The 26849-nt window shown below is 42.5% G+C and overlaps 1 protein-coding gene across 2 annotated transcripts; it reads right to left on the reverse strand.

The window, feature by feature from the left end:
• Positions 1-164: 164 nt before the first annotated feature.
• Positions 165-25952, reverse strand: CMTR1 (cap methyltransferase 1). 2 transcript variants are annotated; one of them, XM_090135215.1, is made up of 25 exons: positions 25864-25951; positions 25211-25265; positions 23902-24033; positions 21380-21522; positions 19428-19586; positions 18062-18154; positions 17242-17313; positions 16452-16546; positions 16276-16348; positions 15883-16081; positions 13815-13933; positions 13484-13580; positions 12131-12263; positions 11373-11552; positions 10898-10954; positions 9881-9938; positions 9179-9247; positions 8873-9004; positions 8236-8358; positions 7424-7515; positions 6729-6797; positions 6090-6137; positions 5431-5543; positions 4807-4915; positions 165-3197 (listed from the first exon to the last, which is right to left on the reverse strand). In XM_090135215.1, exons 3-25 carry the CDS (start codon positions 24026-24028, stop codon positions 3065-3067), a joined length of 2493 nt encoding a protein of 830 aa, XP_089991341.1. In that variant the 5' UTR covers positions 24029-24033; positions 25211-25265; positions 25864-25951; the 3' UTR covers positions 165-3064. The 2 variants fall into 2 exon arrangements, with proteins under 2 accessions (XP_089991341.1, XP_031449894.2); XM_031594034.2 differs by lacking the exon at positions 25211-25265 and having other exon boundaries at positions 25864-25952.
• Positions 25953-26849: the final 897 nt, after the last annotated feature.

Below are 26849 nucleotides of genomic sequence, written 5' to 3' on the forward strand. Positions count from 1 at the left end.
TCTTTCTGTTCCAGTAACATACCTCAGGTAGCCCTGAGGGAGCACTTGTCAGGAAAGCTCTAGGGCACTACCTTCAAAATTTTAAACTCTGCAGGGTGTTTCCTATTGCCACGCTAATACAGGCTGCTAGCCCAAATTTTGTGGGAAATAAAGTAAACAAGCAGTGAGGTGAACTAAAGGGGCTGTATTGGTAATAGAGACAACAAAAGCAGAGAAATCAACACAAAATGATACACAGCCTAATAACAATACATTGTGCAATTCACATACATAAACATTCCCTTCAGCAAGATGTTCTTCAGCTTCCATTGCCAACATAATCCCTCTGTATTTACCCTGCACCAAGGAAGCAAGTAGCATGTTGCCTTACGTTTACCTTCTTGAATTGGGATTCAGAATCAAGGTTCAGTGCATTAAAAATAAAAATAAAAGCAAATTAAAAGTGGGAGGAACTGGAGGCAACAGGGCAAATAGGAAATACCTGCAAAAGCCAGCCTGCAGCTCATCAGCTTTCTTTTGCACCCTCAGAAGCCTACAAGCTCTACAGTAGACTTCCTAGTCACCCTTCTGCCTGCTGGCCCAGAGAAGAGACAGAAACCCTGAGTGGAGGACATAATACTTACCAACGCAGCCTGGCAAAGGGAGTGGCATGCTTTGCTGGCATTACAACAGCCTCAAGGCAGTCTGCAAGTGCCAGAACTCAAATTACTCACTTATAAAGCCAACTGCTCACAGGCCTGGAAACCACACAGTTGGAGGTGCATTTTTGCCCACTAGGAGAGAGTCCTCTTCAACCCCTGTGGAAGTGCTTTTGCCAGCAAAAATTACCAGTTATAGAGCTCTTGTTCTTGGGGGGGGGAAGGAAGCCTGCCATTTCTCTCATATATGTATTAGCTATACTTGAAAATAGAGGGCGGATCGTCATCCACAGGATGCAGTAACAACATGCAGTTCATCAACTGTTCCAGTAGACCTGTATCTAGGCATTAATGACCACAAACATGGGAAAAGGTCCTTTTATCCACTTCCATCACTTTAGGTTGGAGCTTGAGAGAAGAGAATAGCTCCCTTGCACAGTATTCAGGGCAATCTATTACCAACCCAGCCTCCTATCCACTCCCCGAGTATTGCTTCCACTTTTCATTCACCAACAGACTGTGCCAGCTTCTGGGCTGCTCCCCTAGCCAGGAGGTGTGGTTCTGCAGTGACTGAGCCTGCATCTAAACTTGTCTGGTGCAAGGACTTGTATCTGTTATTTATACCAAACTGATAAAAAGAAAAGAAAAAAAAACAAAACAGAAGCCATGGTTTTATGGAGATGATGCATTTCTAAAGACATGGAAATGCTTTAAGCTCAGAGAGCACAGCCACCTAGCAGGATGACGTTAACTACGTGCTGATGCTGAGGACAAAACTCATGCAGGATGCTGGACCTTAGAGGGTGGATGAAAACAGGACTTCTACAACACGCGCACCTTGTTATGGCCTCTTTGGGAGTGATGCAGGACACCCATCCTATCTATAGAACCGTGAGTGAAAATTTCCATGTCTTACTACATAAAGCTCGTTAAAATACTACATACAGATTTGGGGAGAAAAATAAGAATCTAAGGAACTGCTATAGTTCCAAGGAGACCTATAGCTTTCTTTAAGGCACAGTTCAGACTATCCCTAAATCAGTTTCCTCCCTATTGTCAATCTATGTTTAAAAACAAACAAACAAAAAAAGCAATTTGCTGCTTGGCTGAAAGCAGTCAACTGTGTGTTAGCTTCTGATTTAAGTGGAAGACCTGGCCAAAAGCCCCACGGAAGCCAGAACCGAAGGTACATCATGCAACAGAAGAATACTTTTGAGCTCAGCACAAAATAACGTTGAGAAGTCTGTTGAAATAAGTTTCATGCTGAGTGTCACAGCACTGTCTTCACCCTCTTCACCCCAGTGTAGCTCCAGGGCCAGATGAGACATGAAGAGTGTCAAAGCTCACTCTGACATTTAAAAAGGAAAGTCTGATAACCTTTCCAGTGGGCACAGTCAGGGGAGAGGATTTCTTCTAATTAACCAACATGGTCAAAGTCAAGATCTCTCTTCACTGAAGCCTTGGGTCTTTTAACAAAAATCAAACGTACCCATAATTTCCTCTAAACACTTCTAGCATCCCCAATTTCCTATGTCTTCACTCTCACATCCGCTTTCCTTCTGGAAGATTTGAGTAATGGCGTAAAGTACTAAGAACCAAAGCACCTTGGTCTCAGAATTACCATGAGGCATAAACACTTTCATGAATTAACTGCAGGCTGCTGGTTCAGGATCAGTCACTGACCTGCAAAGGAGGAATCCTTGAAACAGCAGCTTGTAGACATCTGTGAAAATCCTGGCACTGAAACATCAAATTTATGCCAGGAAGTCTACTCATCACCTGTGTTGGCTTCTGTCCAACAGGATACCATCACATAGGAATTGCCATTGGCAAGCCAAGTGCCTTGAAAGCTGATGTGTTGGAAACACTAAAAAGAGTTCATGTTTGCACCCCAATGCTAGCATTCCCCAGTGAATTAATAGCCTCCACTAGGCAGCGAAGGCCTTTAACTAAAGGCCAAGGAGACATACAGCTGCCAGGTATGATGCAGGGTTGCATCGATGTGCTATTGCCCAGCACTGCCACTTTCATCTGCTCCTTCCCACTGCTAAGGAAGCACAAGCCTGGAGAGTCCTACACACAGAGCTCCACAAACCTTGCTGAATATTTTAACAGGAGCAAAGAAAGCTTCTAGCCCCTTGGCCTTATGCATGCAGTAGGTCAGGACAAAAGGGCATTAGGCCTTCACTCCAGGAGCCACCATAGGTATTCCAGCAGCAGGCACTACCTGGGTCATACTCTTATATACACTGCCAAGTTCAGAATCTTGTCCTATGTCTTCTGCATGTCATTTCCAAGTTAGATCACCTCCAAGGAATCAGCTCTGGAAAAGGCTAGGACAGTTGTGGAGTCTCCCAGTGTTGTCAGTCCCTGAAGAATCCGAGCTGGGCTCAGCCTCTTCCCAGCATCCTTCAAGAGAGCTGGGGCTAGGGGTAGTGTGCTTGGATGAAAGATAGGACATTCTCCTTTGATAGCTTCTCTGGATCTTGCCTTTTCTGAGAGTCATGCACTTTCACACCATCACCCCACTCCCAGAAGAGACGGCTGTAATGACATACACTGTGGACAGAGAGGAAAGTGAGATTAATATGGTAAGAGAGTGGAAGAACACTCATCATAGCCTGAGAGTGCAATACAGAGAGCTTCTCTTACACTGGGAGTCACACAAAGGTACTGTAGATCTAAAGAGTGCCTTAGAAAAAGACCAATGCTTTCGTTCATTCACCTTACAAACTCTATGGCCCATAAAGTACAGAAATTTCCAAGCCTAAGATATTTCCATGGAAACAAACTTATTAATTTCTAGCTTCACTCAAGATTCAGTTCCAGTATTTGCTGGAAGGAGACAGATCATTAGGGAAAACATACTTTCCCCCCACAAGTTTTTCAGAAAATATCAATGCAGGCAATAGAAAGGCCTTAATAAAGAATTTAGAAAGTCTGCCAGCAGCAGCAATCTAATCACTCACCACAAACCTACTAGAATCAGTAATAGCTGTCCTACGGATCTTTGCAAATGAACAGCTCTTTGTGCTGTACGAAAACAACTAGGATCATTCCTCCTCCTGCATGAAATAACCAAGCTCCATCAGCAGCTGAGAGTTCTGATCCTACAATGCCATCTCTCACTCCACCCATCAAGCATAGCCCTCCCTCACTGCACTGACACAGTCCCAGCCATAATGAAAACAGAGCTGCTAATTACTGCTGACACAGCAGCCTTGAGTTTTGTACAATTACTGACAAAATATTCATAGCTTATTTAGTGCTACTGTTCTAACAAAGCGATACCAACACAGTGACAAGAGCACATGTCAATGGCTAATTACAGACACATTAGTATTCACTAACCACAATATAGCACAACTCTTCCTACGCAGGCACTCCAAGTCCTCAGCCATTCCTACAGGTTAATACTAGCCTATTTTTGAGTGCACAGGCCAAACAACTCCACCTTGAGGCATGAAAGGAAAAAGCACCACCTGCCTCTGCTTTTGCAGTTTTAAGCCCTTTCTTCTATTTAGCTGGTTAAGGGAAACTTAAGAACCCTATTTTCAGAGGCAAAGTCCTTGGTAGTGGCAGGCATCTCCTGAGACCACCTCAAAGCAAAGAATGAGGAACATCTCCACCTATGAGCCCTGATATGCTAGACAGACTCAAAATTTGCTGTACTCAAGAAACTGTCTTAGCATAGTACTCAATTGGATACCAATGGTATTCAGCAGCCACAGTGCTGACTGCCCAGTGACAACTCTTTCCCAAGGAGACACTGCTTTTCTCCCTCATTAAACAACTCCCAGTAACCTACAACTTATACCTGAGTTTGGCTAAATCAACCGAGGCTGACTTTTCAATTAACAACTTCCAACCAACTATCATAACATACAGAAATGTAACAGATTACAGTTACTGGACTCAGCCTCCATTTCCTAGGGTGCCAAGAGGTTCAGTCACTTGCGTTCTGCTGCAGATAGAGGGAGGAAGTTGTGAGAAGATGTGTTACTCATAACAAAATCCACAGATCCAGATCAGCAGCTTCGTAAAACTCTGAGGTGTTGGTCTGTGCAGCACGCTCTGCTGGTGTCCAATCTGTGCTTACAGTGCAAACCCAGATGGCAGCTCTCATTCCTTAGTCTCAGCTCTGGCAATTGCCAGAGCTTGTACTCACTGAAAAGGTGCGATGGATTCAGATGGGAGGTCAAATGTTGATTCGTTGGTCATCTTGTTGAAGAAGAATTTCCTCTTGAAGTTTTTGCTGTATGCCATAGTCCAGGGATCTAGCAGAAAAGTGTCACAGATTAGACAGAAAATGGAATAGGGAAAAGGGCATGGTTATAAATGCACATATAGTGCAAGCAGGGACAAGGAATCTATAAGGATGGTGATTCTCCTCTTCTTTTCCCTTTCCTCCTTCAAAATCACCTACTTCCCAAACTATTTGCATTTACTGAAAACTATTCTCTCTGCATTTAAAAGCTGACATTCCAAATAGGATATTTTCATGTACTGTTATATATTCTTAGGGAAGAATTATGATATTTAAAAAAAAAAAGTGAATCATGTAAATAAGTGAAACTACCCACACAATAGCTAATCCAACTAACACAGAAAAAGCTATCATAAAAACACCCTGAACCTTGTCCCAGTCCAAGCTAAGTTCACTACGAATGGTTAATCTCTAGCCACTGGAATACCACCATGAAATTTTTACTAAGTTATAGAAGGAGTAAGCTTCTTCAATTATTTTTTTACTTGAAGATGCATTGAAAAGCAAGAGACTCTCTCTTCCTACCATTCACAGTCCGTACAATGTAGAGTCCTGTGGGTACGAAGTGCCGGTCATCTCTGCCTGTGTAGGATAGCCGGGGTATTCCCCCTGAACCCTTGATGACTTTCATCTCTAACCTGAACATTGAGAAAAGAATATAACAGAGTGATGCCAAACACAGCATCTCCTGTTTCTTCCTTTACAGTCATCTTGCACACAACATGCCATCTGCACACTCTTTCCAGAGCATCACAGTGAAAATACAACGGGATCAACCATCACGTCCCTGGAGCATTCAGTCTCTTGCCTCCCCTGTGTGGCTAGGGAAAACAGCCAGAGCTGTATGTATATGTCAGGTAGCAAATCCAGCACTGCAATGTGGGATCTGTGATAATCTACCATACTTAATCCAAATGGGATTCCCATTTCAGGTTTGAACTCTTAAACTTTCAAGCCACTGACAGTTCTGCACAAATACCAAAGTGCAGTTGCTACTTCTACTACTGCAAAACACATTGGCTGCGTCTGTGGTATTACAACTCAGCAGTAAGATTCTCTGAACCAAAAACAGCAGCTATTAGCTACAAGAGCTGTACAAGCTCTTTCTCCAGGACTCCTCAAGCACATCTCTCACCTATGATGTCCATAGGCTCTGTAGTGCTTCATTTTTGCTGGTCACTTACCTCACAAAAATCTTCTCCATCTCCTCCAGTCTGTACACTTCTTTCACTCTGGGGGGAAAGCAGAAGCAAGACAAAAATGTGTTGTAAACAAAACAAAACAAAAATATATATATATATATACACTTTTTAAGAATCATCTTTTTTTTTTTTTTTTAAAGAGTCATCGTTTTCTGTCTCAGTTGTAGGGAGCAGTCAAGCAGTTCATTTTGTATAGCACAAGGTGGCCAAGCATGACTAGAGTCAACCTTTCTCCTCAGCCTAATGCCTTATTTCCACTGGCTTGAGAAAATGTGACATCTGTATGCTCACTGCCTTTCTTACACTATGAGCAGACAAGGATGTAGAAGACATTGCAAGGATAACACTAACTGAGCACTAGATCTACTACAACAAACACCTGAGACCTGCACCAACAAGTCCACCTATGATGAAAGCATGAACACCTGATAAGTGAAAGGAGGGTACAACTTCTCCACTATCAACTTTGTTTTAGATATTTAAAGAGCTCCCAGCCTTTTTCCAGTGAAGGTAACAGAACTATGCATTTCAGTTTGAAATTTAATTCTTTCAGCTCCTGATCTTCATCCTCCAACACAGTGAAACCAAAACATGCAAGGCTGAAAAAGAGAAGGCACTCACCGGATCGGGTTCATATCTGGTCGGCTAGGTTTGGAAACCGCTTTGACAAACTTCTCTGCCAGCTGAATCCTGATCAAAAACAGAAAGAGAATCCTACAGTCTAGCTAGATCTTTGGCACACACTGAAGGTAACAACTTGATTAGACATTTCAATACTTCCACACCGTTCCCACCACTAAGCCAAATAGGTACTGAGCAACAGGATTTTTTTTTCACCTCACTCTCCCGGTTCAGTGCCCAGTGATACTGGATGCTATCCATTAGGAATGGGTCTCTATTGCCTGCTCTACAAGCCCATGTGCTGCTGAACTCATTGACACACACACAGGAAAACAAGATAAGTGGAGACATCATGCTAAGGAAGGAAACAGGGGAGCTCTTTCTTTCTCTCTAAGCCACCTATCAGCTGTGCTATACATGCTCCCAAGATGTTCTGTTTATCCATATTGTGCCTCACCCCAGACTAAGAAAAGAACTAGACCTGACCTCAATACACAGGGACAGTATACACACCAAAAAAAAAGCTCTACCTACTTCACTTCTGAGAGGGTTCGTTCACAGTGCATCTTTACAGAAGTGGTTCAGCCAAACGCTCTCATCTGCCTGTGCTCAGTTCTCTTCCATTAGTGTGAACAAATGTTTCCCAGTCACTCTTACTCATGTAGGAGAAAGAAGCTTCTACATAGATTACATACCTCTGGTTGAAATGCTGGTTTCGGACATCATTGCCATTGAGTACCAAGACATCAAGTATGTGGATAGCACTGATTTTTCGCTGGGCTTTCCCCTGTAGAAAGGAATAGACTTACCACTCAGATTGTAGTCTGTTGCTATTTCAGTTTTGGTTTATAGCCTGTTTGTTGTTTTTTGGGGTTGTTTTTGTCAGCATATCACTATTTTCTAGCAAGAGAGCAACTTTCCAGATACTAGAAGCAAGCAAATTCTCTGCAGCCCACTGTACATTAACTTGCCATCATCCAAGAACTGTTGTATGTCAACTACACACTTGTCTCAACGGAAGGAAAGACAGAGAGCAGTACCACAGCTATCATCCTTAGCTCTCTGGTGCAATACTGCCTCATGAGGGAGCCCAGTGTACCACAGCGTCCTCATTTGAGATGCCAGAAGAGAAGTAAACTCCCAGGTAGCAACAGTTTACATTGTGAATATATCTCAAGGATGTTCTTCCAAGGCCTGCAATCGCTACTGTGTAGTTATGTACACAAACAGAAACAGATCACTTTAAGACTTAGTGGTAACATCGTCATCTGCTGCATGTAGACCAACAGCATGTCAAGTACAAAGGAATTTCAAAACTGTTAAAAGCTCATCTCTCTGATGCTGGTCAGAAAGAAGGAACTTAATCCAAAATCGTTTCTCTAAATAACAAATGCAAAAGACTCTCACATGTCACATATGGAACATTTATTCTGCAGTATTTTGAAGAGAATAAGTGAAATTGCACATTATATTTGCAGTCACTCTGTAAGAGAGAATAGCTTCCTACCTCTCCTTTCAGCTCATGAACAATCTCCACAGACAGAAGGGTATCTCGTGGCAGCTCAGTTTTCAAATCCAGTTTTGTCCAGCGATCTGACTGGCGACCATCCCAGGTGTAGATCTGTGATTTCTGTGTATAGAAGGCAGTCAGATTCACCCAAGGCTTCATGAAGAGATGTGTGGAAGAGAGACCTCTGACTAACTCCAGAGCACCCCTCAGAGAATCTTTTCATTCTAGGCTGTCACAAGCAATTTCTTTGTTGAAAATTTTAAGGAAGAATCAATCTCTACAGCAAATGAACAAAAACACTGATTCTAATCTGTCGGTGTCTTTTCATATCTACACAATGAACGAAAAATAGAACACCTTTAAAAGGACAGCAAAGATAATTAGAGATACTAGCAAGAGTACAGGTCTCTGCGTAGGCTGGAATTACAAAAACGGGGTTAATTACTGCGAACAGCACTGAAGTCAGGAGGAAAAAAATCATACAATAACTAGCAGTGTTCAGCGCTGTCAGTGAGGATTCTTCCTGACCCCTGAGGTCAGAAAAGAATGGGATGAATCTACAAGGCAAAACAGTACCACTAAAATGAACCAGCAGAACTCCTAGATGCAAAGTCTGACTGTTCTCAGGCCTTACCCCCAGCCCCAGAAGGAACTTCTGCTCACTTCCAGACACCATACATCGGTAATCAAACACCTGGCGGATTTTCTCCAGCGTACTGGAATTCAGAGGAGTGGGTTTGTAACTGAAGGTATCAATGTCTGTGCCCTAAAGATCAACATATAGAAAGGCAAGTTAGACAATATACATCAACAGGTAGGTACGTGCAATTTTTGCACAAAACAATAATCCAGGACTGAAATTCTTCATCTTTTAATTACTGCTGGAAAAAGATCTATTTGCATGACAGAACTCAGAAGAAACTTCCAGGTAAGGTCTTACCTGAATCAGTTCAAAGAACTTGGACTTGGGATCTGAAGATGAGGGAGCAACACGAGCCTGATCAGGAATCTGGAAAAAAAATTCAAACAATTGATAATAAGGGTTATTCATTTGCACGTTCACACCTTTCTGGTTTCAATATGTGGCAGACCATCCTGCCTCCTGAAACTACTGGTCTTGGGACTCCAGGTACTGGAGAAGTTACCTAGCAAACAAAGTCTCACATTTTTCTCAAATTTAATATAGGCATGCCACATTTCATAGGAAACAATGGGCAGCTTCCAAAAGTTTCAGGCTAAATCTTTAATTCCATCCACATTTCAGTGAAACACTATCATATGTATGACTGTGTCATCATACATATGTCATCATATGTATGACTGCAGTCAAAGGCTCAGGAAAGAGACTCTTTGGATAGCTCTACCACCTGGAAACCACTAGGTGATGTTAATTCAGTATTCTATAAAATCTTCTCAATTGCAGCAAAGCAAAGCAATTAGAAGCCCGCTCAGTTAAGTCATACACCAAATTCACAAGCACCATCCCCTTTGTTTACATGAATAGCTTTAAATAATCCTTGACTTTTCTGAAGGGCAGTGTATTAAACCTCTGGCTAGAAAGTTTCATCTGCACAGCAGCTCCATTCTTGTTTCATTACAGCAAGGAAGTCTTCATTATCTCTCTGCTTTGCAGCTTACTTACCCCCCATAGTTGGAGACACTCCTTCCGGATTTCAGCCTGTCGTGGCTCAATCAGTGTCCTCAAGAGAAAAGCAGCAGACTATTAAAACAGCAAAGTGTCTTCCTTGTTCTTGCAGCATTAACATATCCCAGCCCTATCAAACTTGCATCTTTCAGTATCTGGCTTAGGAATGATAAGCAAGCAGTGCTCCTCAAAAGATTATTCTCAAATTGAGGATCTTGCTTCCCTCTCCACACATTCCCAACACCTTTGTTTAGTTTTGCTTCAGTATACATCACTGATACTCAGCCTCTATCTGAAAGCATCATTAGGCATCAGTATTTTCAAGAAGTGAAGTGTTAGTATGAATTTATCTTTATCTCCAAGAGCTGAACCTACTAGCCCTATTTATGAAGAGCAATAAAGACAAAAAAACAGTGTTATGATTAGGATTAACTCTTATGACAATATCTGGCTTTCAGGCTCACTCAGCTTTCTATTATGTATTTTCTCTGAACAACACCCAAACTTAAAAGCCACGACAGGGAAACAGGTATACATTGCAATGGCTTTAGTTTTATACGAAAGACATTTTTCTCACGTGCTTTAGTTAGTTCTAGTTCATGCTACTTCGGTATACTGAGTCATCCTTGAAAAATTAAGAACTATGGACCACAATGATGTTAGGTGTAGAATTGAACATATCAGCAAGGATGGTATTGCTCACATTTTCAGCTCAAAGTCCCTCTAAGAAGCAAACCCAGTTCAGGTACTCAGAAAACATGCAACACATGGAAACCACTTCAGTAAGGGCGATAACAAACCATCAGCTTTCAGGATTCCAGCTACCCACACTTTTTCCTCAAGGAGCTCAGGCAGAGACACAAACAGAGCTACCTAAAAGCACTATTAATTTTCCTGGCTCTAAAGGCCAACCAATGTACCAGCTCAAATTAAGAACACATTAAAGAAGGGCAAAACAATTTGTTTACAGTAGGTTAATTCAATACCCACCAAAAGCCAAAGGAATATACTCACGTGTCTTGAACAAAAGCACGAATTTTAGCTAGTGCCTTTATCTGAATTTTGCAGTGGCTGAAAGAGAAGAAAGTTATAGTAGGACAGCAAGCTGATTACTGCCATCAACATCATTCTACATGGAAGACTGATGGAACAACTGAAGGAAATCTGCCTGACCCTCAAAGGAGTGACTGATCATCATCAACATAAATTAAAGTGATAAAGGTGGCCACTGGAAAAAAAAAATAGGTGGTAGCTTCCTTTTTGCTCAGTATAGGAGGACAGCATTCAGAGGTCAAACATTCACTAATAGCATAAAGTATTTCTCTATGCAGTATCCCCTTGCTCTGCTAAGCCCCTCAGGCAGCAAAAGCAGAGCAGCGTAAGCAGCATCAACAAGCACCTCCATGAGTGCAAGCAGCTGCAACTGAAAGCCAGCCATTTTGGCTGATCTGCCTAAAGCAAGCAGCCCTCACTGCTCACAGGCACTCACTTTTCATTGGACTGGACAATATAATCGTAGAAATCCTGGTCATCTTTGATCACATTCAATGGGACGACTAGATTCACATCCACATCGGAGTTGCGCAACTGGTTGAGTCTGATGTTCACCATGAAGAGATATTCTCGCACGTCGTCAATCCCTACCTTTAATCCTTTGCATACCACGTACCTGCACAGAATGCCAGAGAGACAATTTAGGTTCAGGTTTTTTGACACCGTCAACTTTCCTGCCACTCTCTTGCTGTCAAGACAGTATTCCAAATCCCAGGAATTCTGCCCACCCAAGGATCCCCAAGAAGGTGAAGTCTAACCAATCACATCATTACATATCACTTTCTACTCTCTGAAAAGGTAGGGAAATTCAACCCTATTAAGAAAACATCACAGAACTCCCTAAAATACTAAATTAATTGTGCTAAACTTGACAGGTATAAAAATACACATAATAATTTCTGGCTTCAATGGAAGCCTAATTGCTACATGCAGATCAGAATTTATTACGTACTTAGTTCCACTGTTTTCTCTACAGATGAAGCTCAGTATAGGCAGGAAAAAGCAAGCATACTTTGGCAAATACTTTCTTTACCTTTTCAGAAATCATAATTTGCTAGCCATCTAAAATGTTTCCTGCTACAAGACAGTTGACAACTGGGTGAAATCACAGACTTTCCATTAAACCAAAAGCAACTGTCATTGTAATGAGAGATCAAGCTTTGTTTAGCAGTCCCTCTTGCTCAAGAATCTCACCTCTCCGAGTTAGCAGGGCGGCTTGTCACAGGTTTAAAGATACACACACGCTCAAAGCAGCAATACAGCAGATAAACAAGCCCCACGCTGAATGGAGTAAACAGGTCAAAGGTTTTGCAGACAAAATGTCCTCCTGGATCAAAGAGAAGAAACACACCAACATCAGAAGACTATAAAGACACAATGACATATCAGGCATCTCCATAACCTTATCTTCCACAGGAAAAAAAAAAAAAAAAGGTGGTTTTGTACAATAAAACAGCAACTAAAACACTTTCATGAAGCAGGCCAGCAGGAACCATCTATCCCATATCTGTTCAGCAAAGGGACAAGAATTTCTCTGACCATGCTCAAATCAACATGCATTCTGCCTCGAGACCAAACTTTCCACCCACTCTACGCCATTCCCTTCTCAGGCCCAAACTGTATCCTATGGTATTGCAGCATACTATAAAAAGCCTTTGCAGACAAAGAGCTCTGACATGGGACCACGAAGCTTCACACCGGAGGAAAAAACTAACAGATACCACCAAAATAGAATAGAAACAAAAATGTCTATGCCACCCTTAGCCCTCAAACAAGTTTCCTCACTATCCTAAGCAAAAAGCAATCAATTTTACAAAGTTGTATCTACACAGAGAATAAAGACTTCAAAAAAGTTGTTCCTTTCACCATATTATGCTCATGCAGATACTACTAAGCAGATCATTGGCTCAGGTATATCTGAACACAAGGCACGGGACAAATGATAATGTGATAATTATTTTTTATCTTCTGCTCTTGCATGTATCAGTGCCAAATGCTAACTAAAGTCTGCAGAAAAGAGGAACCATCAAAACCAGATACAACCATAAAAATCCATCACTTGGCAACAATATCTAAGACAGCATGAGACATCAGCTGGTGTTAGAGACAGCAGATTTAAAGGAGAAAAGCCACAAACTAAAGAGAAAATGAACTGAATTGCTACTGCTCTGCTCCAACCAGCCTGTCAGAATATTCATAAAGCAGCCGGTCCAGCTGATAGCATAAAGCTCAGACATACCGTCCAGCAATTACACTAGTGACTTTAGCCCAAGACAGCTACATGATCTACTGTTAAAATGCATTTTTACCTCAGAACTTTTACCTCCTGCTTGTAAAGAAAACAAAATAGACAGTCTTATTTTTCTGCCCCAGTTCATTTAGGTTTGTGACAACAATATTGGAATGAATGCATATACATTCAATCTTGTGCAACCTAGCCTCACAGCACAGCAGATGTTATGGTATATTAATAAAAGTCTACAGCACCCTTCTGCAATACCATTTGTGCCTTAAAGAAGAGGAATAAGATTGATGGATAAAACATACCTGTTCGGACAATGGACAGTGCCATAAGAAACTGACAAAGCATCAGCTGTTTGCTTAGGATTTCTTGCAAGTTCTCCTGACCCTCCACAGAGAAGCCCTACAAAAAATATAGCATATAATTAGCATTTTTCTTTCGCTCAAGCAAACAATTCTGTACGGCTGACTCATGAAATCACAATTTCTTTACAACACAAAACACTGTCACCAGAAATTTTAATGGCAAGCCTTAACATCCCATTGATAATACAAACACATGTCAAGTATCTTAACACACACAGTCTGAAGTACTAGTTTTGGTCATGAGTACAGAAAGAAAAAGGAAGGGACCAACCCCATCAGCCATTAAGAAATGCACTCCTTTGTGATCAGTATTGTCCAAAACAAAGTTCCGGAAAGCAGTAATGTTCTCAGGGCGAGTGATATCTCCATCCCCATCAATCCCTCCTTCTCCTGGGGGGAAGGAGGAGACAATTACTAACATGTTCGCAAAGTAGACTAAAAGATCAGTACATACAGGTGATCTGTTGTATTCAATCAGTATTTAGTCAGAAGCTACAAAGACCTTGATAGGTGAGTAAGCATAAATACATACAAAGCCATATGATAACCAAGCTCAAAATACAACTTGTATGTTAGCTGCAGCAAATGACAAATCCCTCACTGCCCTCCTCTGGGTCAAGAACTGCATTACAACATAAAATTCTCAACCAAGGAGAAATGGCAAATAGCTGAATCTACTGAACAGCTCACCTGTTACTAACATGTTTTGTGTTTTTTTGTTTGTTTGTTTTTTGTTTTTTTAACAAGCAAGGCAAAATTATTCATATGGTGCACTGGTAACCTTCAACTAAGAATTAGCATCAATCCAAAGAAACCTATTATCTACATCCAAACACAATCTAACCTAGAATTTTAAAAAACAGCCTCAAAAAAACATTCATATATAAACAAGTTTGTAAAGGAAGTAGGAAAATAGAAATATGGCTTATTTGCATGAATACAAAGCTTTTCCATATGGCTTTTTAAAGAAAGAGATACACTGTCCCCTAGGCTGGCATTGTAGAAAGCTAACACAAGGCATATTCTAGAGGTTACCAATTTTCACTTTGAAGAAGCCTGAACTTCTAGTTGGCGTTAATCCCTACAAATCTTCTACAGCTATAGTTCCTATTAACTGAAGAACTGCAAGACTAGGAAGCAGAAAGATCAGGATGCACGACTGTGCTTTGATGACTAAATTCCTCATCAATCATGCTGTCACTAAGCAAAGTGACACTAGAATTTGTTACCATTCTTTACAACACAAATATCACGGCAGTCTACTTTCTTCCCATCACTTGGAAGAGAGTTTTTACACATCTCACCAGACTTTGCAGCATAGCAGACAGAAACGGAATCAAGAAAATGCATCAAAGTCATTGGGCTACTCATTTCTCCATGTATCATCCTTCCCTCATAAAAACACCAGTCTGCAGTGAGTTATGAAAATCCAAACAGTGCAACCATTAGAACAATGCATTTTTCTGCCTTGCTACCCTTGCCATGAACCTTTTCTTTAACTGATCTAATCTTGAAGCACTAGCTATTCTCTAAGAGTTCATGGTCAGATGTCACAAGTGGCAAATTGGCTTTTACCCTTTTCTCTGTAGAACAAACACATTTGAGTTTCCTTCACATAGTCTGAAATAAGCAGCAAGACTATCAATCCTTGTATTTCCCTTCCTACTCCAAGAGGCTATGAAGAAAGGGGGCACATGTGTATCATACAATGTAACAGGCTACTACACACAAGATGCAGTAATTGTGTACACACAGTCTATCTCAAAGACAGAGTAACATCTTTAGATATTATCACAGTTACTCTTTAGATTACACAGGTCATTTAGTCACAGTGATTCAGATACAGCTTCTAGCTTTAATTTGCTTTATTTATCTTTACTGAATGTCCACAATAAATTAGCAAAGTAGACTTACAGAGGTCTGATACAGAAGCATACTGCCAGTCAGGCAAGTAAGGCTTCTATCTCTGGCCTTGCTAATAGTCTTTGGGCAAGTCATCTCACTCTTCACATTTCAGAATTGCATAAGTCAAGTGAGAAAAATCATTGTCAAACAAGCATGCACTCTGCAGCTTTCAGGTGAGCTCAAGCAGAAACTATTACATCAGGACACGTTTTCTTGGCAGAATGGAAAAAAGCATAGAAACGTGACTTGATGGGCAAGTTCACCAATCTCAACTCCCTTCTCAAAGGACAACCCCTTCCTACCTTGCAAAGTGATTCTCTAGAAACAAGCTTCTCTCAAATCCCCATGCTGGTATCAGTACCAGTTGCACTCCTGATACAGAAGTCAGAGCACGAGCGAAGACGTCAGACAACATTTATGCATGCATTACGTACCATAGTAAGGTTCAAAGAGCTCACTGGAAGCAGAATAGAAGTCCTCAAGTTTAAAATCGTTTGGTCCTTTCAAGGTCATGCCAAATCCTTTTGCATGCCACTTCCTCCTCCACAAGACATACTCAGAGAAGCCCCCAGGACCAGCACACACATCAGCAAAGTAGAGCAGTTCTGCATCTCGCTCCTTTATCAAGGGCCTCTACAAAAGGAAACTGAAGAAATTCTACTCGCCCAGTAACAGCTTCCATCAGTCAAACCTATCAACTGCATTGCTCAGCCAGAAATGTCTTTCAAAAACTTGTTTTTCCAGCTAGTGCTCAAAGGATTCTCCTTTCTCCCCAGTTTCTCCACTCTAAGAAAGCACTGCTTTGAAAATTAAAGAGAGGTCCTCACCCCCTGGAAGTCCTTAGGATTTGTAAACATGTAGTCAAAGACATGGTCCATATTTGCCATCTTCATTGCAGCTCTGTGAACACATAAATAGGGATCTATGAGTTTCAACTTTGGCTTCCACAACTGAAAGTGGACATAATAAGAAGACGACCTACATAATCACAAGTGCTACTGACCTGTTCAGAAAAAAGACTCCACGGATCATCTCATAGGGGTTAGATCTTGTTCGGGCTCTGCGCATTTCTTCTCCATCCAGCTCATCAAATACACTCTGTGCAAACAGAAACCAAATTAACCTGAATTTGCCAAAGCTTTAAAGGACAGATATTGAACATAAGGAGAGACAAGCATGAAGGTAAATAGGATGCTCAGCATTCTGTGCTACTGATTCACCAATATAGAATGTTTTTCTGTCACATAATGATATAGAATCATAGAATCCTTAGAGTTGGAAGGGACTTCTGAGGGCCATCTAGTCCAACTCCCCTTAAATGAACAGGGACACCTTACCCAATTCTGACTCAAATTTAATGACACTGAAGAGTTCTGTAAAGACAGCTCCCAAGCCTGGCAATACGGTAGCCACTTTAAATGTAGTCACAGGTGAAGGTATTTCTCTCACACATACATACACACACACTGAAATTCATAAGGGCACGATCAAATCTAAAAGGAAAAATGGAACACGCAAGAAAAGAAAGGAAATTTATTTCCTTAGCTCATTCAAGCCTACAACCTTTCAACTGAACTGACTAAAAAACGGCCACTGTTTTCATTCATCTCCTTGAAGGCAGAGGTATAAAACAGGGGCAGAACAGACAGTAGCAGCCAAAACTCCAGGTCACGCCAATGGCACAGATGCGAGAGAGGATGTGCAGAGCTCTTGCTGATCACCTACATAAATTCAATTATTTATTTCACTTGCTTCCACAAAACTTCAATTCCTCTCCAAGAAAGGGGACTTACCTTGCACCGCAAGACATTATGTAAAAGCTCTTCATTGCAGAACTCCGTTTCATCTTCAATCACCATCTTCCTCTGGAGCAGGATGAGAACACGTAACAATTAACAAATATGCTATGAGTCATTTCAGAATGCAACATGAACTTGTGATGGATGAAGCCTGTCAACCACATACTAGGTGTTATTAGCAAGAGCATAACCAGCAGGCTGAGGCACTGTTCTCTCCTATCTGGCATCTTACAACCACACTTGAAATATTGCATCCAGTCTAGCACTCCCCAGTACAAGACAGACACTGACATACTATAGTAAGCCCACCAAATGGGCCATCAAGATGACAAGGGTGTAGTAGTATCTAGTGTGTAAGAGACTGAGGGAACAGTTTGCTCAGAATAGATAAAAAAAAAAAAGGGAGATTCTATTCCTGTCGACAGCTACCTAAAGTTAGGAAAGAAAAAAATGACCTAGGCTCTTCCCAGAGATGCACAGTGCTAAGATAAGAAACAATGGATGCAGGCTTCAACACAAAAAATGCTGATTAATGAATAATTTTGCCAATTGCATTATCTGACCCAATTGTGTAGTAGATGTCCAAACAGGCTGCGAGACTTTCATTCTTGGAGATATTCAGAACTCAAGCAAACAAGGCCCTAAGCAACCTGATCTAGCAGGATCTGCTTCAAGTGGGAAGTTACAGTAGCAGCTTACAGAGTTTCCCTCCAGCCTAGATTATTCGATGACTCTTTGACAAGGCAATTGGTTCAGGCTGAGTATTCATTCCTGTGTCTTCTTAAACTAAGTACTAAGGATCTAAAAAAACTACCTTGCCCACAGTCATCCACTCCTTCAGCTCCTGGGCATCAGGGATTTCTGTGGTACACTCAAGGCACCAATCCACCTCCTCATAGGCACTAGGCTGCAAACACAAGACATAGGAAGAGTCAAGAAAATTTCTGCTAGCAAAATGTAACAACCAATTGTTCCTACCATAAGGGGTGAAACCATGACTTATGGGCCAACTTTCTAGGTTTTTTTCCCCCTTGCCTAAGACATGCTTCATTTCTTTGGATAAATGAAAAACAAAACAAACTAAAAAATGACCACACACCACTTTCCTCTCACCTGATACTTATCAATAAAGCTATAGCCTAGCACTCTCAAGGTACATTTTAGAGACAGTGCAGAGACATTTAAAAGAAAATATTCTCGCAGAGCTTCACATATCTGTTTTTCCAATTCTTTCTCAAAGTCTCCTCCAATTCCTTGACTTCAATTCAAGGATTAAATATTTTGAATAACCTAGGGAAGGAATTGTTTTGGCAGTAGAGTTCATATCAATGTCAATTCATCACAAAGGCAGGCTGTTAACATCTGCTCACCTTCTTATGTTAGTTACAACATCATCATCCACAAGGGCAAAAAAATAACACCTAATTGCTGTAGGATGCAGAAACATGGTGAAGAATGACCCTCAAAGCAATGAGCCTACAGAGCGCATTTCAAATTCCTCATTCTAAAGGAACAATCTCTAATATTATTTCTAATTACTGAAAACAACTCAAAGAAACAGAGGGAAGTACAATCAAGTGCAGCATAAATAACTTGACAGCACTGCTGCCCTTGACTCACAATGGCTGGGGCCTTTTGGCTTGCCCTCCAGCTGACCAGAGCCCTAGGATTCTGTGCTGTGCTTTTATTTTTTTGGCTTGTTTGTTCTTTAAATACAAACATATAGCAACCATTTAACATTGAATAGTGTCAGAATGAGGCTTTGCTTTCCAGACAGAACCTATTTCAATTTTCTTCCCTGTTGAGGAGCTTGGCAAGATACAGGAATAGGACATCTCATTTTTTTTAGGATTATCATACAGACACAGAATACGATACTTAAAAAACATCACCTATTTGAGTATGAAAAATGATGACATACAAAATAAAACAAAACAGCTTGGTAAGTTTTCCATCACGTTCACTGCTACAAATTCAGGAACAAATCATACAGATCACAGCAACAATCCATCTGAAACTGACTTGGTGCCATAAAATACACTATTCCTGAACAAAATAGAGTCTGGGTCTATCCAGCTGAGCCACTTGACAGAAGTAGTATGTCAGCACTAGAAAAACATTCCCAGTGGGCAAATCCTGAACACAGCAATGGAAAGGTACTCAAAACAGTAAATACTTACCTCTGGCTCATCCTGCCAATCAATATTCAGCTCCCCATCAAACCCTTTGAGGGTTAGCCCAAAGCCTCTCCTTCCCTTCTGATTGGATGCTTCAACAATATCCTTCCTACCTTGGCCATATTTTCCCAAACCTTCTCCTTCCCGGAAGCCCATCTTGGCCTACAAAAACAGAAAAGGGAGCACAATGAGGCGAGTAGATTTAAGACTACATACTGTAACTGGAATCAAAGACTAGCCCAGAAGAAGAGCCATCACACTGGACTGGTTTGGAGTCACGGCCATCAAAAACAAACAACAGAAAAAGCAAGATGCAAAGAATGACATTTGGAAATAAAACAAATTAGGGAAGGAACAGTGTGCTCCAACAGACAGAGACATTCATCACTGTGTTCAGTGGGTTTATAAACCAAGACACTGGCACAAGAACAAATTCATGTTGTGATATTGCTTGTTGTGAACATGCTGTCACATATATTACAAACATCAGTTAAAATTCACCTAATACTCAGAGAAGGAATGCAATTCTGAGGACAGAATTTTGAACGGAGTAAAGAACAATTTTCCTTTTACCTACCAACTAATCTAATCAGACATTCAATCTTTGTATTCAAATTTAAGAAACCTTAAAAAGAAAAGCCTTCTGAATTCAGAGAGAATCCTCCAAGAGAAAGACAGTCTTGTGCTAGAATCAGCAAACTGCAGCCCAGCTACAGAAACACGCATGGACAGATTCTGAATGATCAATAATCAGCTACAGAATTTATTCTCAGAGGAGCACATCAGCAGCCCCCAGCCTCTGGATCCCACTGAGTTTTGAATTCAGCAAAATTTGAAATTTCCTGCTTCATACAGATGTATGACACAGCTGCTAGCAGCAATTTGTTTCCTGGAAAGGCAATACCTTCCTGTTCCCACTTCTATTAAGAACTAACACTTCCCAGCTTCTAGCAGCAGACTCATCTTCCCACTTGGCAAAGGGCAGTACATGCTGGCATACCACTGTGCAGCTGACTCCTGCTCCTGAGAAAGCAGCACAAAACCCCAATTCAACCCCAAGAGAGACCCCCAATTCAGTCCTCCTTTGTGTCCTGGACTTCCTCTCACGTTTCAAGTAATACACAACTGTGTCTCACCATCCCCTGTTGCCCCAGGAATATAATTTTTATTTCTCTTATCACAAAAAGAAATTCTTTCAGGGTAATGGGGTATTCCCAATAGCACAGTGATGGAGTTTGCATAAGGAAACATGTAACAGCAAAGACACAGAGAAGCTTCACTTCTTTATGGCTTACCATCGCCTCTATAGTCAGAAAAAAAGTTATCAAATGTGAGACTAACATGAGAAACAGTCCATGATTTCCTTAGAATTTTCTAGAAAATTCTCTCCCCTGCACTGTCACTGTGTAATTAGGGGGCTGGTGATCATCCCTGAAGTTCGGCTGTTACTATTGTGCACAACTCCATGCATTTCCAAGAAACTTCTGGCCCTATATAAACTGGGGCAGCTCTACTTGAAATAAACACCTTAACTGTTAAGGTAATAATTCTACAAGGGTATGCCTGTCAGCTTCCAAGACCAAAATGAACTAATATCAACATGAGAATTTCTTAAAGTCTTTCTGACAGATGTTTGTTAACTTAAAAATAATTGCAGAATAACACAAGGTAGGACTCTTTTCCAGCTCAGCAAACTGCCTTATTCAAAGATCTCTTTCTTCACACTCATCATCCTGCTCAAGCACCTGGAACATGAATCAATTTTTTTTTTTTTTTTTAAACAAATTCCTCTCATCAAAACTGTCTCTACCTCCCCGAACTGCTTACTAGATGGATTAAAGAAGCAGAGAACCCTGCTACAAGGAGAACCAGAATCAGAATCTCAGAAAAGATTGGTCTTTTCAGTTTGCACTCGTGAGGTATTAATACTTTGGTTCAAAACTGTTTTTACCTACCATGAGCTTTTGGGAGACACTGTTATACATTGAGTAGCGGGACGAAGTACCCTCCACCAGAGAGTCTTGTTTGAACTCATTGTTGAAGACAAGTCTTTTTTCATCACTCTCACTCTCAGACCCACTGCTGCTACTGGAAGACTCTGAAAACAAGAAAAGTGAAAGAAGTGAACAGACACTAAAACAAAACAAAAAAATCACCACCAAGACACCTCAGTAATGCCATCAAGAACTACATGATATGACGCATCAGGTGAGTAGGGAGGGAGGCCCTGCAACCCACAGAGTACTTTCCCTTTTCCTGTGCTGTGATCATGATGAGGATGAAGCAATGGCACAAATTTCCTTCCAGAAATTTATCTAGCACCACAGCAGTCCTACTATAGTCTGTACTGGGGGGCAGGCCATAAAGACTACTGAAGCAGCAATGCACAAAGAGCATAGCCACACTCTTCATTAGACCTCTGCCCCTTGAGCATCCCTTGTTCAGTGACTACTAGAATTCATTCCATGCTTCTTTGCACAACTAGGTGTTGAACTGTAAAAGCTACCTCAAGATAATTGTTGTCAGCAGAGATTATCTTTCCTTGTTTATCACTTAAGAAGGAATTAGATAGCTGCACACAGGTATTAAAAAAAAAAGACAAAGTAGAAGAGATTGAACTTTTCTTAATTTTTTTCTAATTTAAAAAAAAAAATCTCTATTTCCCTGTTATGGATAACTGAACACCACTGAAATAGCAAGAAACAACTGGATAATTAGCAAAGAATTGTTATTACCAAGGTAAATTAGTAAAGGTCATTAGCCAAGAAAGTGAAAGACTCAACAGTGAAATATGTTGCTGTAGTTGTAACTGCTTCATCGTGTACAATCACTGCTGTTGAACTATCAGCCTTTAAGATGGCTATCATGCTGGAGCCTATGGAATTAACATTTGAGACTTTCAGCTCAAAACAAAGAAGGCTGTGACACAGCATGTTTGCAATGATATATTCCCATCTTACTTTTCAAGCATCTGTCACACAAGTAACGTTTCTCCTTCACAAAGTTCTTAGAGATTAACAGGATCAAAAAGATTTTACTTAGGTCCAGTTATTGCTTTTTGCTTCTCCAGTCCTCAGCTTCAATAATCTTTGCTACCTGCTTTTGAGCTGCATTTTATTTTCCAGGGCTCATGATGGGTTCTCAAAGACAATTCAGACTACATAATCTTAAGAAAGTTTCTTTGCAACTCTTCCTGCTTTTAACATTTGCAAGGACATGTACACACACCGTACTCTATCACTGCCACTACTCCCAAACCGAGCACTCACTTTTCATGCATTTTCCCTCCCACTTTCACTTCTTTCTATGTGGACACCCTTTCCTTACTAACACTTGACTACCACGGGAAATACCAAGACTGAGAAGTACGAAGAGCGTGAAGTAACATGAAGTACCATCCTGGAAGAGGGTCAGCAATTGTGTAGGGCACTCTCCTCATCTCTGGTATACTAGAAGTAAGAAAGTACTCTCCAGCTTGGGGAGGAGAGAAGGAAGGAAACAAAACACTAGGCAATTCATTTAGGTAACTCTGAAACATTACTCTTTCCGAAACCAAATAAACATGAACTTCCACAACTTACAAAAAAAAAACATTCACACTGATCCAATAAAAGAGACAGTACTGTGATGCAGGAGAACCTAATAACATCTAATGTCTTGTGTTTGTTTGTTTGTTTTAAAAAAAAGAAAGCAACACAAGATATTAGACATTACCATTATTATTATTGTTACTGCACAATCCTCACTACTGAAAGCTTCCAAAACAAAAATATCTCCTGAGACTGAAGAGAGTAATGCTGTCTACATATAAACAGAATTTTACAGCTTTTGGCCATGGACTTGTCTATTTACCAAGTCTGCATTCATGAAATCCCCAGACCAAAGTGTTTGTGAGATTTTTATTTTTAAAAGCTAAAAAAAAAAAATTGCCACCAAACAGATTTGTGAATTTAAAAGAAGACATCGTTTTTCTACTAAAGATAAAGCATGCTCTTGAAGTTCCGGCCATCAACCAGAGATGACAACTACGGTTTGGATTGGAAGGGACTTTAAAGGCCACCCAGTTTCAAACCCCTGCTGTAGACAAGGTTGCCAAACACCAGGATCAGGATGCTCTGAGGCCTTGAATGCCTGCAGAGGTAGGGCATCCGAAGCTTCTCTGGGCAGCCTGTGCCAGTGCCTCACCATCCTCTGAGTAAAAAATATCCAAAATCTTTTTTTTAGTTTAAAACCATTCTTTCTTGCCCTATCATTATCAGTCCATGTAAGACGTCTCCCTCCTGTTTATAAACTCCCCATAAGCAAGGGGAAGCTGCAATAAGGTCGCCCCAGAGCCCTCTTTTCTCTAAGCTAAACAAGCCCGCCTCCCTCAGCCTTTCTTCACAGGAGAGGTACTCCAGCCCCCTGATCATCCTCATGGCCCTGCAATTCCTACTTGTTAGTTCCTCACAGCAACACTTAAAACCTCCAACTGTACCTTGAGTAGTATGGTTACTAAGCTGAGCTTCATCATCTGAAGTAGAACTGAGAGTTAAACCCAAGTCTTCCACCTTCTTCTGCTTCTTTTGGGGACTACTAAATTCAGGCTCAGTTCTTCTCTTCATTTTTTCTGAAAGAAGAAGATTACACTTAGTAAACACCACACAAATTAACACTCTTCTTCACGCTGAAGGGTAAGGCACACAACTCATACTGGTAGCATGGCAGCACAGACCGTTTCATGCATTATTCTGTCATAGAATAATAGAATCACAAGGTTGGAAATGACCTGTAAAATTATCTAGTCAAACCGTCTTCTCATTACCACTGCTACCACAAGCACTAAACCATATCTTGCAGCTCCTCATCCAGACACCTCTTGAACACTGCCAGGGATGGCGACTCCACCACCTCCCTGGGCAGCCATTCCAGTGCCTGACCACTCTGAGAGAAAAAGTTCTTCCTCACATCTAACCTAAACCTCCTCTGGCACAACTTGCAGCCATTTCCTCGGGTCCTGTTTGTTGCCTGGGAGAAGAGGCCAAACCCCTCCTCACCACAACCTCACTTCAGGAAGTTGCAGAGTGCAATGAGGTCTCCTCTGAGCCTCCTCTTCTCCAGACTAAACAATCCCAGCTCCCACAGCCGCTCCTCATAGGATTTGTGCTCCAGCCCCATCACCAGTTTCGTTGCCCTTCTCTGGACACGCTCCAGGGCCTCAATGTCTTTCCTGTAGTGAGGGGCCCAAAACTGAACACAGTACTCGACGTGAGGCCTCATCAGTGCTGAGTACAGGGGGATGATCACCTCCCTGCCCCTGCTGGCCACACTATTTCTAATGCAGGCCGGGATGCCATTGGCACTCTTGGCCACCTGGGCACACTGTCGGCTCACGTTCAGCCGAGCATCAGCCAACACCCCCAGGTCCCTTTCCTCTTCACAGTCATCCAGCCACTCATCCCCAAGCCTGTAACGCTGCATGGGGTTGTTGTGGCCAAAGTGCAGGACCTGGTACTTGGCCTTGCTGAACTTCATCCCATTCACCTCAGCCCAGCGATCCAGCTTATCTAGATCCCTCTGAAGGGCCTCCCTACCCTCAGGCAGATCCACACCACCTCCCAGCTTGGTTCATCTGCAAACTTACTGAGGGTACACTCAATCCCCTCATCAAGGTCATCAATAAAGATATTCAACAAGATGGGCCCCAGTACTGACCCCTGGAGGACACCACTTGAAACAGGTTGCCAGCTGGACTTCACTCCATTAACCACTACCCCTTGGGCACGGCCCTCTAGCCAGTTTCTTACCCAAAGAAGTGTGTACTTGTCCAGGCCACGGGCAGCCAGTTTCCCCAGATGCAGCCTGTGAGAGACCATGTCAAAGGCTTTGCTGAAGTCTAGGCAGACAAGAGCCCTTCCCTCAAGATCAACAGCCCTTCCCTCATCTACCAATCTGGACACCCACTTCACAACCTGAGCTGTCTTCAGGTAAAACACCAGGTTTTGTGAACCTACCTAACAGCTAGTTTAAGTAAACGAACAAAATCTGTCCAGAAACTACAGCTTGGCATCCTTTCTACGAGCTACTTAAACGCTAGTCAATGAGAACAACCCAGATGCCAGCATGTAAATAAATTAAATAGACGACAATTAGCAATACTACCGTTTAATCCAAACACACGAGAAACGAGCAAATACTACCCTACAGAGGAACGCCGCAGCAGCACAGATGCCCCATGGCGCTGCTTCTAACCGCCCCCTATCAGGCTTATTTCCACAGGCGCACACAGCAGCCCAGCACCCGTCCCTTTCCTCACCCCCACCAACAGCACCCGCTGCACTACGGCAGAATCCAGAGGCTTTCCTCTCCCTCCCCTCCTGGCTCTCCCCGCACCACCGCTTCCCCCCGACGCCTCCCTCCGCCCGACCTCGCCGCTCCGCGCCCCTCTGCCCGCACGCACCCCAGAGGCCCGGCCGCGGCTCCGCGGCTCCGCAGCGCCCTTATCGGCGCCGCCCCCGCCGGTTTCGTTTCCCCGCTGCCCCCGCCCCGGCCCCTCCCGCCGGTCCTTTCCCGCCCGGCGGCGCGTGCCAGTGACGCAGCGGCCGGCCGTGCCGACACCGAGGGGCGGCGCTCCCGCAGGCGCGCAGCGGGCAGCTGCGGGGTCGGAAGTGGAGCTGCTCTCCCTTCCCGCCTCAGCGAGGCCCCCTCCGCGTTGCTGAGCAACGGCTGCGCGGGCTGGGCGCGACCGCCCGCCGCCTCGCCGCTTTCCCTGAGGGGAAGGGCGCATTTACAGTGTTTTCTGTGTATATAAAATACATACGTTATATGTAAGGATGTATACGGAGCGTTGGCGGTGTCGTTAAAGCACCCCGTTATTCAGTCTGGTGGCACTTAACGAGGGAAAGAGCCCTCCTGCTTATGGCAGGGCTCCGCCCAGCGGTACCGCAGCCTCGCACAGGGCTGCAGGCACGGACTCCTCAGAGCCTGCCTGGCGCCGCCGGGCATCTCCCCGTAAAACAGCCGCAGCTCAGTGCCAGAACTGGTTCTGTGAGGGCAGCAGTGCTGCAGCTTCTCGCAGCGCATAAAGCTAGTGCGTGCCCGTAGCAGCTCTGTCACGAGGACCTGAAGCACCAACGGAGTTGTCTTCTGCTTCCCACAAAGCCTGAAACCATGGGCACACTCCTCATCCTAAAATCAGCAGCAGCAGACAGGCATACTGCTCGCTATGAGGAAAGCGTGGTTTAACCAGCTGATACGTGCCTAAGTGCATGAAGTTACAAAAGGAAGAGCGAGCAGAAAGGAAAACACTGACTAGAGCAAATCTTTAGGAAAAACAAAACAAAAGAAACAAACAACAAACACTTAAGCTGGGGTGAGGGTTTGTGAAATGCAGGACTATTAAATTGGTTATTACCCGTTCTCCAAAGTTAAATGACAGTTGTTGCT

The sequence above is a fragment of the Phasianus colchicus genome, chromosome 2, assembly GCF_987193195.1.
Source record: "Phasianus colchicus chromosome 2, bPhaCol1.hap1.1, whole genome shotgun sequence".
Lineage (NCBI taxonomy): Eukaryota > Metazoa > Chordata > Aves > Galliformes > Phasianidae > Phasianus > Phasianus colchicus.